Source organism: Crocodylus siamensis, chromosome 8 (genome assembly GCF_052110815.1).
Source record: "Crocodylus siamensis isolate JL-2025a chromosome 8, ASM5211081v1, whole genome shotgun sequence".
Taxonomy (NCBI): Eukaryota; Metazoa; Chordata; order Crocodylia; family Crocodylidae; genus Crocodylus; species Crocodylus siamensis.
The window spans coordinates 7,878,233-7,892,569 of record NC_143402.1 but is presented as its reverse complement, the minus strand read 5'-3'; the positions used below and the strand labels follow the sequence as shown (position 1 = coordinate 7,892,569).

Sequence of the window (14,337 nt, the reverse complement as noted above, 5' to 3'; positions counted from 1 at the left end):
GCTTTTTTACTCCTGGTAAGAAGCTTTAGGTAGCTAACCCTAGCATTAGACGTTGTTTGAAACAGCATTTAAAATCCTGCTGACATGTGATCCCGCATTACCATTCCTCCTCCTATTTTATGTCATCCTTTTATCTCCATATTTCCCCATTAGTCAGCAGATCATTAGGGTCAGAGAGTTCATAGCCAGGAGATATTAAGACAATTTAAACAACTGTTTTGATTGCCTGGCACCAATGCAGACCATTTTTGAATAAGATACGGTTTAAAGCACCTTTCTCTTCAGGTCACTGCTTTGAAACTATAACTATTTTCTAAGAAGTTTGGGAGTAGGAGGTTAGGCTAATTTAACATGCTATTGAATTAACTTTCCCTCCTTCGTTGAACATGCAGACATTTTTAAGACATTCAGATTTCTACTTTTCATCATTCCTGGAAGCCTGCTCTCAAAGGATTTGCACTGGTTTGGTTTTATAACCAGTACTTTTGAAACAACAGCCAAGAGAAGACTGGGGTGTTTTTTTTAATGTTCTAAATTTGCATTGCAAAACCTTCAGCATTGATTTTAAGGGGGCTTTTCACATATCTGGAGCCAGGCTCATGCTGAAGTGTCTTCCTGAACCTGGGCCTTAGAAAGTTGATCCACATTTCCTAAAGTCTGATTCTTGGGAATAATAAGGTCTAATCCAGTGCCCACTAATAGCAGTTGGGAGCACCTCCATGGCCTCCAGCAGTCCCAGGGCGGTTCCAGTGTCAACTATACACATCTAATGAGGACTTCAACACTGAATCCCAAAATGCTGTGCACACAGAAACTGTAGTACTGTAATGAAGTCACATATAAATCAAACCAATCTTTCAAAGCCTATACCTAAACATTTATTCTATGTTCACTACACTATATCAAATTCCCAGATTTTAGCACTTATGTGACGAGGTTGTTCTAGCCATTCTAAGTCATTCCATTGTAAAAAGCAGTTCAATTTACAGGTTTAACATTTGCATTGTTTCTGACTGCCAATCATTTCTGCAATCACGGACAACAAGTAATATAACTCAAGCAAAGAATTACTACCAAGCAAAACCCAGCAGTTTTCTTCAATAAGTGTCAAACACAAAAACTGGATCTTTCATCGGTCAGTGGAACTGGTTTGAGAATCCCCGAGGCTGCAACTCAGGCTCTTATACATGTGCCTTATTTTAAGCACATACGTTCAGTAGAATTACTCATGTGCTTAAAGTTAAGCCCATGTCCATTCACCTTGTTGACTTAGCACTCAAGTGCAGTTGTTAAGCCTAGGGCCAAATTCCCGTCCCACCTATAGGCTGATGAGAGTTTCACTATTCACTTAAACGAGAACAAAATCTGTCCTATTAGATGAAAGAACTGCAATCAATACGCTACCCAAAAGACTGAACAGCAACGTAACCATCCTGAGATGTCAAAAAAAAAAAAAGAAAAAAAAGAGAGAGATCGAGAACGTCAGTTTATATTTTATAGATCATACTGTGTGTTTATTTAAATGAATACTTTGCTAAATGTCGTATTTTCCAATCAAATGATTTATTTAAATTTCAGGTTGAAGTGACATTCTTGTCACAGCAACAGCAGGAAGAGACTATTTGACTGATCCCATTAGAAAGGCTTATAAAGTCATCTTTATTTAAAAAAAAAAGCACCAACCCCAAACCCTAACAATATAATCTGCATACATACACAAAGTGTTTAAAAGCTTTGGAGTTCTTTTTGGCTCTGGAATGGCTGAATCATGTCTGAAGGGCTATTCTCCCTTCTGATTTGTATATTTTAAAAAGTCATTAAATTCTTGAATGAATCATTAGCTAAACAATTCAGATGTTGTTAAACTGATTTCTTACATAAGATCATCATTTTGCCTCATCAAATGGATACAAGTTTAATGTTTATACAGGCCGGAACTCTCCTCTGATTTACACCTATAAACCAGGACAACATTTCAGAAGTCAGGATGTACTTGAGGGCAGGATTTGGCCCCAGGCATATTTTGGTCTCTCTCAGCTGCTTGTTTTGACAGCTTCTAATCCCCTTCACCCACCAACCAACAGCTCCAGCCTTCATCTACTTGCATTTTAAAAGCAAAGCAAAAGCAAAACGTTTCCAAGTCATTACTTTGGGATGCCTGCAACAATGATCCAAAACATTACTGCAGTTCAACTTCATTTTTTTTTTAATAGAAGAAGGGGGAGGGGGGAGAGAAAGAAGAGGGGGGAAAAATATCAAAGCCGGTACATTCCATGCAGTATTTAAATTTTTTCTGTTCAGACTCCCATAAAATTCACCCCAATTCACAAAGGGTCTATCTACTCCATTTCACACATTCCCATCAGAAACACAACACTGTTTCAACGTTCAGAAGACTTTTCATTTAACAAGCTATTAAAGACCTCTGTGTAAAGAACAGTAACTGAGAAGGTCTTCTGCAGCAGCACATGGCAACAAAAAAAAAGGGGGGGGGTGGAAAAAAAAAAAAAACACAGCCTGGAACTGAAACAGTTCACCTTTGTCTGGAGAGCAGGATCACCCCCTCCAGGTTGAGGAAATATGTTAAAAGTGCATGCTGCTGTGGCATGCAGTATGTTTTTGCATTCATACAGGAGAGAAACCTGGCCCACAGATGGCCTGTTCTCAGCTTTGTCAGCCACAAACAGACCTTTGAACTTGCTATTTATATAACAGTTTAGTGAGTTTAAGCCTCTTCCTGTATAACTGGCAGTTTGCTGGTTTTGCTGTAATTAGGCTACTTGCAATACGTCTTATAAAAAGGTAAAAACAAGAGGTTCGTTTCTCTGCAGTGTGAAGTCTTCCCTTATCAGAACCACGCAGCTATCGTCACAACGTTACCTGCTGATTTTACATCCCTTTGCCAGGTTTTATTTTATATACCTGGCCGTGCATTTTCCTTCTAGGATGCTTTCTCCCATCTCATTGCTACTTTTTCCAAGACTTCACAAGTATTAATAGCAATGACAATAAATATATCATCAATGTATTTCCTTGCTTTTTTTGATTGTATTATGCAAGGGCTATATATTCTGGAGTTGTACAGGGGTTGGGGGGGGAGGGGGAAGGGATGCTGGGTTTTTTTGTTTCCTAGATGTTGATTAATGGCATCACCTTCTTCAGTAAGCAGGTTCAAATCTAGCCACATGGTCCCAGGATAGTTCGAGATTTCATTTACTTGGTTACCACAGACAAGCATGGAAAGTGATTTAAAAGATGAAATTTGATTTTTAACAGCAAGTGGTCTCCTTGGTACACACAGGCATTCAAGCTTTTCGCTATACCCATCTCCCTTCCTTTTCCTCTCATTGAATGCCTCCTAGTAAATGCAAACCCAAGTGAATGTTGCCTATTCATCCAGGAATCTTAGTGGACTTTAGCTTTAATCTAGGCCAGAGTTTAGACCCAGCTACAGTATCCTCTGCAGTATCTGAGAGCTGGGATATGTCCTCTGGGACATCTATGCCCTTCCAGTGCACATCTCGCTAACTCCCCTCACCCCCCAGCGTCCCTATTTGAAAAAAATAAGACACGCTGCAACAGTTGTAAACTGCCCTGAAATCCCTAACTACTGGGCTACTGCAATTCCTCCTAATCGTCAAAAATGAAACCCCCAATTCTAGAGTTTGTATCCAGGTAAAGCTCCCCCTGATTATGCTACAAATGACTTTAAAAACATGCCCAGTAGCAGCAAACATTACAGCTTTGACGTCCTAATAGAGGGGGCAAAGAGAAGCCCACACAGAGACATACCTCCCAGAGAGGAACAATAAAAAACGGCATTTTTCTGGGCTCCTCCAAATCCTTGTGGAAGTTGCTTTTGCAAAGGGGATAGCCATAAGAATCACCTTTGCACTGTCCATGCATGCTACTTGGGAACAGGCTCATTTAAACTACTGTCAATCTCTATATTTCCTGCATTAAAGCTAATGTTTTTGTCATATTTGTAATCTGAGCTTGTGTACCTAGATAACACACACACACACACACCCACACACCCACCCCCCGTGGGCCTAAATTTGCTTTCTTTTGGACTCAAAACTCTAACTGAGATCAATGGAAACTTTAGATGTCTAAGGAATGCAAGACTAGGTCCCTATTTGCCATATAAATGTTTATTAAATATATCTTTAGGAAAGGCAAACTTAAAAAAATACAGTGAAGGAGAAGCATGACTTCAAAACATATGAACACACATACAGTAATGTCTTTTTCTAGTATATACATATTAGGTAGGTAGCTTATTGTCTGTATGAACAGAACTTTTTCTATATGCCACTGGACACAGCTATGTGGTGTACAAGTTGTATATAATATACTGATGGGCCAGTTATACTTTCCTTATTCATGCAAAAGAACTACTTGCATGAGTAAGACATGCAAAAGAACTACTTGCATGAGTAAGACATGCAATAACATACAATTTCAAATACTCAATACTGTTAATATAATTATGTATACGTATATAGGAGTTGCGGGTACCCACACACACACACAGAAATCCCACTGTGCACATTTTTGCATAATAATGAACCAATTACTCTGCGTGCATGTGTGTAAAAAATGTGTGTGTATGCATGCACATGTGTTTGTGTGTGCATATAGGCATGTACAAATACATACATGCACAGTATATTATCTATAATATACTGAGTTTCTCCAGATAGCGACTGCTTAGAAACAAGCACAATCATAAGAGTAAAACATGTTTTAGGATCCAATGAGCCAAGAACATTAGATTTCCTTTAAAACAATAATTTTCACTGTAAGAAACCAAGTGAATGACATTTGGAGAACAAGCAGCAATATACAAATATTTTATACAAAAGCAGAGGCACAAGTGCTTTGCTCTTTGTGACACACATCACCAAATGTATGTAAGACTATAGTCAGATAAGAATAAGTTATTAAACATATGTTAAAAACTCAATACCTGTAATGTGCTTAGTATCTGAACTACACCCACATATTCAGTTGTAACAGCTTCTATTAAATTAATGATGTTACCCACACCATAAATTAAGCAAATTGTATGCAAATACTATTTGAGTAGTAATACAGTGCTTATCAGTTGTCTGGAAAATAAATTAGTGTAGCAGAGTAAAGATAGTGTGCAGAAGCATAATATTTAATTGAGCCCTAATTTTATTGTGATTATTACTTTTAAATAACAACAGCATGGTTATTAAAAGCTGTAAGGCAAAGGTTTACGCAGAGCTGATAAAACACATCAGGAAATCCAAAACAGCCTCTTACAGATGAATATTGATACAGTGTAATTTATTGTTCCAAGGATTTCCTCTAAATTGCTATAAAATAGGCCCTGACAGGTATTTGGGTTCTGATTATCTTGGATTTGCAACCAGAGCAGCTACAGTATGTTTGGCAAAACGATAGTTATTAACTAAATACATGATCTTTTTGCACAGGCATTGCTTAAATTATCAGCGAAGTAAAGTGAAGCCTTCTGCAAAATAAGCAGTGCACACGCACACTTTTATATAATCTGGGTGGCATTTAGAGATTAGGACTGACAAAACACACAGGATCTGATTCTTTTTTCCTTGTTGGCCGACTGCGCAGACATTTAAGACCCCGTCATCAATAGCCGAAGTCCTCCACACATGGAAAAAAAAAAAAATCACCACCAATTGCTAGCCGGAGAAGTACAATGAAAGATGAACTGCACCAGAACAAGCAAACACCGCTTTATTACCAGCCCATGCCAAGCCACACAAGTTCAAGACCTGCCCCCAGACCAACTTTCTGCTACTCCCCCAGCTTTGCAAAATGCCTCAGCATCCCCCCCCCCTTTTTTTTTTTTGGCAACAAGTTCACAATATTTCAGCCACATCTGCCACCCCGTCCGTCCTTCCCAGGTGTCTACTCACTTGCAAAGCCATAAAACCCTCAAGTCCTACTTTCTGCTCCCCCCGCCCCCAAGTGTCAGATCTGGTGCGATAAGATCCTGGCGACTTGATCTTTCCACTTCCAAGCCTAACTTCAACGAGGCTTTACCTTGCCTCCTAGAACAGCAAAACGCCACCCCGACACCCCCACCAAGGCTTGAAACTTGAAGCCTTCATATCTGAACCACGCCACGAGCAACAGAGGTTTGGAAACATCTTCCAACATGCAGCTTGACACATGGCAGACCCCCCCCCCGCATGACAATCAGTGCCCAGATCACCCTTGCACCCCGCTCTGGATGGTGGCTACACCCCCCTTCCCAAAGCGGTGCACCCCGCCGCCCGCCTCCCCAACTTTCCCCCCGCACCGCAGGCGCCCTGCCCGGCAGAGCGGAGCCAGCGGCCGTGCCCGGCGATGCCTCGCGGGGGGAAACTCGCAGCAAGCGGAGAAAGTCCATGCCCAGGATGGACACGCGTGGCACATCCCCCCCCGACCAAAAAAAAAAAAAAAAAAAGCGGGGTTTCCAGACAGAGGAGCGGGGTCCACGGAACAAAGGGAGAGAGGAAAGAAGATGGAAGAACCAAAAAAAATAAATAAAAAAAAATTAAAATTAACGTTAAAACCTACCACTGCTGCTCCAAGTCCCAGTCCCTGAAAAAGTCGAATAGATCCATACCGATGAGACTCAAAGAAGGGGTGCCCCCGCCCTCCCCAGCCCGGCTAGAAGTGCAGGGATTGCATTAGGTGACTTGCCCCCCCTGCCCCGAGCCGGGCTGGAGGCGCCCGCAGCGGGAGGGAGGGAGGGAGAAGCCGCCGCCGCCGCCGCCGCCAGCAGCCGAGCTGGCTGCCTGGCTGGGAGAGGCAGGCACGGCAGCAGCAGCGGCAGCGGCAGCATCACACACGGCACGAGGGGAGGAGCCTGGGCAGCCAGAAGCCACGACATGGAGCCAGCACATGATCGTCTCCAGGATCTGGCAGAGCCGCCCCACGCCGGTCCCGACAGCCCCCGGGCTCCTCCTGTGGTGAAACCCGCCGCGCCAGGAGGGGCGGTTGGGGCCTGGTTGCTCGGCTCTCCCTCAGGAAGGCGCTTTCCCGCCCCGGGAAGTTTTGTGACAGGGAAAGGGGGCGCGAACTGGGCTTGATCAAGCGAGGCCGGGCGAGGGAAAGGCTGCGGCTGCGGAGGCCGGGGAAGGCCGCACGCCTCGCGTGGGGAGAGACCTGCCCGGCCTCCCACTCTGCTGCTGGACTGGGAAGGTCGTGGCTTTCAGCCCACTTCATGGATGGTCTTGTGCGGTCCCTTCCAGCCCTAACGTCTGTGAAATGGGAGACGTGGCCCTGGGGCCTTAGGGCTGAGGGCAAGCAAAACTCGGGGGCATCCACACCCCAGGCCTCCAGGCTTGGGCCTGCAAGTGGGATGCCTGCCAGAGGTTTTGGGAACATCTGAAGCCCCAGATGGGGGTGGGAGAAGGGCTGCTTATGGTTCTGGACTCTTGGATTTGGGATTAGTTTTGGCTAATTTGGCCTGGGATACATAAAGTTAAAAAAAAAAAAGGTCTAATACCAGTGTCCCAGCTGGTCTCCGAGACCGGGAAGAAGAGGTTCTCTGTAATGTGTCACGAGAGGCTCCTGCGAACCTGGAAACAAGTCAGGAAGAAGTCCAAGGGAGGCACTGGTGAGGCATGGGGCTGGCCTGGCTCAGGGAGCTGGACAGGTATTAATGGGCAGGTGGGGCTGAGACAAAACCAGGCACTGCTGAAAACTGACATGGAAGACAGACTTTTCACCCACTTCTCCAATTCTGGGATTTTGTTCCAGGCTGGTGGCTTGTGACCGGAGCCTGGCTTCTGACAGGAGTCTTTTCTGCACTCCTAACAGTTAGCTAACAGGAGGAGGCATGCTACGTTCACCTGTGGGATAACCGGCCTGGAAGAGAGTCCTTCTGTCCCCTACATATCCCACGAGAGACAATTTCCACACCCTTTGCTACTCACCTGTCTCACCCAGCAAGAGAACAGGAGTCTTATGCTCTGATTGGATCTTCTTTTCCACCGATAAACTCCCCTGATCTGCTGGTTCACATACTCTGCCCATCAGCAGCCTGTCCAAATGCCTCCCAGACTATCTGTAGACGCTTCCTCAGCCTGACGAAGGGTGTTTGTAGCTGAAAGCTTGCTAAGAAGAAGGTTTCCAACTATTTGAATTGGTCTAAGAAAAGATACCGTTTTTACCCAAATCACCTTGTTTGCCTATGTCCTTAGACCAGCGTGGCTACAACCTACAGCCGACAGGGATTCACATCGATTGTGTGTGTGTGTGTGTGTGTGTGTGTGTGTGTGTGTGTGTGTGGTGGGGGGGGGTCCTCCATTTTTCTTCCTGGGCTACTTTGTTAATGGGGTTTTTTTTCAGCTGGTACTTGGGAAGGCAAGGACAAATAAACTTGCAGTTGTGCCCCAATTCTCAGAAGAATGACTTACAGCCTTATGTTATCTGAGTGCTTATGGGCTCTCCTGGACTGAGTAGTGGTGACATTTCGAGTGGTCCTTAATTCCAGATGAAGGCCATTTCCAAGGTCTTCGGTCCAGCCCTGAAGCAGCCTCCCTTTGCTGGAGGCAACGCCAGCGTATCAAGGTGCAAAGCTACAGTACTCACCGTCTTGCAGCGTGAGGCCGACCCAGGCCATTTATTGCCTTGAGAAATAAAAGGAACTGAGAGCTTGACCTTGACCCACGAGAATAAGTGAGAGATAAGGCTTGACCTCAGGGTTAGCAAATTAAGATGCTAGCAGACCAAGAGAAAACAGGAGTTGCAGATTGGTTTTCTCAAGGCTTCTGCTGTTACCTGGGCCTTCTGAATCATATTTAGGGCTATCCAAAGGCTGAGCTTTCAGTTCCTTGCCATCATGCTGGCCTTTCAAAAGAAGGTACTGAAGCAAAACTGGTGCACCTGACTTTGAATTACAGTTATACTCTGTAGAAAAAAAAAAAACAAACCCAAAAAAACGGCATTCTCCCCCTGGCTGTGGGCCAGCAGGTGAATGCAAAAGTTCCTTCTGATGTGCCTGTCTATTCCCTCCTTGCAACCAGGCACTTCCCTGCCAGTACCAGCCTTTCAAAAACTAGGACTTAGGACTCAGAAAAAAGAAATTGAGAGACTGTATTAAAAAATCATGGGATTTTTTTTTTCAAATGACAAATTGGGGGCTCTTTTGTCCTCTGCTTTTTGAGCTTGCAAGTTGCACAAAGGTGTAGCTGTACCAGCTTTTTCAAAGCTTTCCTTCACAACAACATGGGCCAAAACTTTTTTTTTTAAACGCATGTGAACAATATCACCTAATCACAAGAATCCAAGGTGTGCAAAAACCTCAAGTAACACAAGATGGGTGAGAGCTGGTAACATCTTGACTCCGCTCTATTCAAATAGCAAGGTTTGACCTGCTATTAAAGAGAGTGCATTTGGGAACAGAATTATTGCGCAGCAGGTTGAAAACACTTCCCAGGCACAGGGGCCAGCACTTCCTTCAAGTTTCTTTAGAAACTCAACATATAATAGTCTCTAAGAAGGCTTTCAAAAGGGATTGTATCAAAGACAGGGAGAAGAAAATCCAATGCCAGCAGGCCACCCTGTCACTCCTATTAAGGTCAATATAAAAGACAACCTGTACCCCCTTGGGGCTACACTTTTACCTCTTGAAACTATAAGACTTGCCAGCCTCTCCACAGTGCGCTAGAAGGCTAGTTCCTGAACCAGCCTTTTTGCTGGCGTCGGTAGGGAATAGCTCATCTTTGGGGCTCAGCTCCATTAATAATGCTACAGCTACCAGTCATACTGACCTAAAGAAGGGCATTTTGTATCCAAAAGCATGTCTAACATCTCTCCCAAGTTTTCTGTCCACATAAAGATCTGACCTCTCAAATTTTACTTCTCAGTAGGCATGTCTATATGTGCATTTACGCTGGCTTAAATTTACCGTGCAGTAAATTACTGTGCAGTAAATTTAAGCCAGCATAAATGCATGCATAAATTACTGCTCAGTAAGTGAGAACAAGCTGGTGTCTACACATGCACGGATTAAAGCGCATAACGCTGTATGTGGACTGACTTGGGACTAAAGTTCGTTTGCAGGGAATCTGTCCACTAAAGCTAGTCCCAAGTCAGTTCACACACACACTGCTGCTGTGCAGTAAGGAGTCTACACATGCATTACTGCTCAGTAACTAATCTGGTATAAATTTGATACTTGCATGATGCAGGTATCAAATTTACACACAAGTTGGCTTATGTCACCATACTTACTGCATGGTACAGGCATGCACGTGTAGACACATGCCTGTACCGTGCAGTAATTTCAGTAAATGCACAAGTGTAGATACACCCATCAGATACCGTGCTGCAGGTTTCGCAGGGTGGCATTTTACTTGTTGTCACTGGGGACAGACCAATTTGTTCAGGAGCAGCTTCAGCCCCCCTGTGCCCAGTATCCCTTGGTGCTTCTGAGGCCCGTGCAGGCTGATGGCAGCAGAACAAGGGATGCTTAGGAGGTAACACAGGCTTCTGGGAGACAAAGAGCCGAAGTCCTGGTCTATGCGGCCAGATCCCCTATAAACTCTAGCCCTCATGGAGACTGAAAGCAGCTGCACAGAACAACAAAGGCAGGCAGCACAGAGCTGATTCAGAGTGCAACCAACCTCAGGACAGGCTGCTGCTGCTAGTCTGCTGGAGAGGTCTAGCAGCATCCTCCGTGAATCGCAAACAAGCACTGCCACTGAGGCAAACACGGCTCAGTCCTCTGTGGGTTCCTATAAACAGTGGCACACATCAAAATAATAGCAGGTTCCTTTACTAGGGCTAGAGACAGCACAGAAAGTGAAACTGCTGAGCATAACAGCTCTACCAGCCACCATGGAAGAGGCATCAGGATTTCCTACAGCCCAAGCCCAGAGTTGGATTTAAGAACGTCTCTTAGAGCCCCGTTGGCAGTGTTCCCTTGCCTCCTTGGCCGCTTTGCCCTTCCCAGCCAGCTACCAGACTGCAGGGTCCAGCCTGATGCTCCTGCACCACAGCCCCAGGTTCTCCCCCAAAAGCTAGGGCCCATTTTCAGCTCAGGTATTCATTCCTCCTCATTCCTGCTGCACAGTTATGGCATCTTCCAGTTGCCATAACTGAGGTTGAACTGCCTGGAAGGGAGAGCTCCTGGTACCCCCCATCCTCCACTGTTTCTTCCATTTCTGTCTCTTTGGGTTTGGCAGCAGGTAACAGGGTTATAACCTGCGAGGAAGGGGGAGAGGCAGGTCCGGTAAGGAGAGGAATTTCCGGTTGCCCTTCCTGACTGAGGGACTGTCTGTATGTAAATGTGCGCACAGCTGCAGAGAGGCAGGGGATGAGGCTGTGGAAGAAGTAACCAAAGAGTAAGAGCTAGAGTGAAGTTGGGGAGCAGGAGATAGGACTAGGAAAAAACCCTGTCCTTTGTCAGTGGGCAGGAGGAGGAAGAGGATGGCCCTTTTTCTAACCTCCAGCCTCCTTATTCTTCCCTTAAGCTTTTCCAGAGACATCTTTGATTGCAGTAGCTCCATCCTGAATACACAGTCAACTTGAAAGGGAAGCTAAGAGCCGTAAGCTCCTTGTCACCTGCGGTGTCATCCGTTATTTGAGAATGAGCCGCCAGAAACAGGGTCCCTTTTTTTTTTTTTGTTTAGCCTGATTTGGGATCAAAACATTGTACTAAGTGGGTAAAGTGGGAATTTCATTGAAACTGCTCACCTTAGTGACAGCTCCTACATTGCATAGACTGAGATTCTGTGTTAGTCTAAGTGGCAAGGGCTAACGAAGCCAAAGCACTTAAAGCCCTTCTACAAACATCTCTCCAATCAAAAGTACACTGAAGGGCATTTAAGTTACCGGATGCCCTGCTTCATTACCAGGTCTAGGAAAGCACTGTTGAGTTGAGCGAGTAGGAAAAAAAAATGATCGTGTGTATATGGTTGCATACCCCTACTTTTGGCTGAAATGTTTCCATTTGGAAAGGCTGCCATAGTGTTTTGTGGGAGCTGGTGTCCAGGTCTCATGCCTATATAGATAGGAATGAATGGATGGACTTTGCCTCCCATAATGGACCAAGGTCTCTGCTATGTTCATGCATTATACGACCCTGTAGCAATAGCTTGTTACGGGAGAAGAGGTCCAAAGAGGTAGTCTTGCCCAAAGAGGATAATGGGGGCGGGAGGAGATGAAACTGAATTTTCCAGGATGCACCAAATGTGTTCGACCACATCATGAAAAAAATTATCAAGGTTTTCCACAGAAAGTAGACTTTTTTCCCCCCCATGAAAAACTGCATTTATTCAAAAACCTTATTTTCCCTTGAAAGATTTCCTAATGGAAAATGTGTAACCAGTCCTATTTTGAACGCACACATTGAAGACACTTGGTTTTATGAAGGGGAAAAGAAAGGGACAAGCAACTTGAACATGAAGAATGAAGCTATGGAAATTCATACTTCTTGGTAAGGAAATGATTGATTTTCTCATTTGGTGTCTCATTTATATTGAACTAATCACCATGTAAGTTTATATAAACCAAGAGTTTAAGTCATCTTAGCTAAAGCATACAGATAATTTAACCTATGGTTTATTAATGTAAATATTAACATAAACCCAAGAACAGTGCAAGTTTGCTAAATGTGGGTCAATGAAATCAGGCAATTTATATTTCTAAGTCACATTTTACCTTCAACAGTGGCTCAGAAGAAAAAAACAAATCAAATGTATGTGCTGCATAAGGCCCCATGTTGCACGTCCTCCCTCACTGAAATTTCCACTTGGAATTTAATAGGGATTTTAGCTGCGGAGAGCATGTCATCACTAGACTGCGCACATGTGCACGCATGCATGCACGCGCACAAGCACACATGCACACACAACCTGTCTTTTTTTTTTGTCTTTTTTACATGAAGGCTGTAATAATTCAGAGTATGGTTTATTTAACGGAGCATAACTATTTTCTAGTTCTATTTGATGCTCTGATGTTTGAGATTCGAATCACTCAAGACCATACCACTTCCAAAAACTTTCTGGCAAAGTTTTCTGGCTGTGGCCAGGAGGAACGTTCTCAAAATCCGCATTCTTTTCTATAGGATTCTGTAGGCATTAGAAAAATGCAGCTGTAACTTTTTCTAAACACTGGCCCTTAAAAGTAGCAAGGTGTCAAATTCATGCAAGTCCCACCACAAGTATCCAAAACCAACTTCAGGAAAACCACAGAAGAGTCAAGATACAATCAGCAAACCTATGCAACTTTGCCAAAATCATGTGAGGTGTGGATAGCCCAGTAAAATAATATTAGAGGCTGCCAAAACCAGAGGAGTGTGAAATGTATAAATGTTGGGTTTTTTTACAGTTCTAACATTTACAAGAGAGCAATGGGGCCGACTGAGAGTATGTCTGCACAACTCAATTCAGTGCCAGGCAGAAATTCCCAACTAGCTCAATACTCAAGTTATACTGGAAATGGTACAGCTATATTAGGGCAACATTCAGCCCAGGCTTATATCACAGAATCAGGGCTGAAAGGGGCCCCAGGAAATCACCTATTCCAGCGTTTCTCAATCCATGGGTGTGACCCAAAAGTGAGTCAAAAGAATATGTGGAAGGGTCTCAAACAAACTTTAAAAAAGAATTCCCCTTGAAAAGAGAAAAATGTGGGAAACCATGGCTTTTCCCTTGCAGGCTGGCAGAGATCCAGCCTGCAAGGGGCTTCTTGGCCCCCCTCCCATGCCCCACACACACTTCCCTGCCCTGCACGATGGGGGGCAGTGGGTCAGGAGCCAGGGGCAATGGGTTGGGACTGGCCATCTATATGTTTGCAAATGGGTTCTGGTACAAAAAAGGTTGAGAACCACTGATCTATACCAACACCCTGCTTGAAGCAGGGTCACCCCCATCTAAACCCTCTGATATACATGCTTACCAACTTATCAACCCCGTCACATAGCTGCAAGGTATATTGCCCCCAAAACACCCAAACCTGGCACAGGTAGAGCCAGAAGACAAGGTCTGCCAAGGTGCTGCTGCCAAGGTTGTTCAAATGCACTTAAGAGATCCAAAGAAGGGGGTCATGTCCCTCATTACAGAGGAAGGCAAAAAACCCTACAGTCTGTACCAATCTGACTATGGGATAAAATTCCTTCATGGTCCCAAATATACTGATTGGTCTGACTCCGAGTGGAGTGGCAAGACCCTCTATCCAGGAACCTCCAGGTTTTAGCCCTACCAGGAGCATTGACACACCTCAGTCAAAATCCCCAGCCTTGGCAGTAGCCAACACCCATTGTTTCTAAGGAAGCGGGGGGGAAATACAAGCTATGACACCTGTAGCAACAGGCAGAGGAAAAAA

General features: G+C 44.5%; 1 protein-coding gene across 5 annotated transcripts in view; it reads right to left on the bottom strand.

The window, feature by feature from the left end:
* AFF2 (ALF transcription elongation factor 2) overlaps positions 1 to 7,276 on the bottom strand; it is a 400,790-nt gene extending 393,514 nt beyond the window's left edge. Inside the window, exon 1 of one of the 5 annotated variants that reach the window (XM_090061622.1) lies at positions 6,577 to 7,276. In XM_090061622.1, coding sequence (XP_089917748.1) covers positions 6,577 to 6,623 — 47 coding nt within the window. In that variant the 5' untranslated portion in view covers positions 6,624 to 7,276. The remainder of the gene's footprint in view (positions 1 to 6,576) is intronic. The other 4 variants (XM_090061620.1, XM_090061623.1, XM_090061624.1 and 1 more) reach the window with 4 other exon arrangements.
* Between the last annotated feature and the right edge of the window lie 7,061 nt (positions 7,277 to 14,337).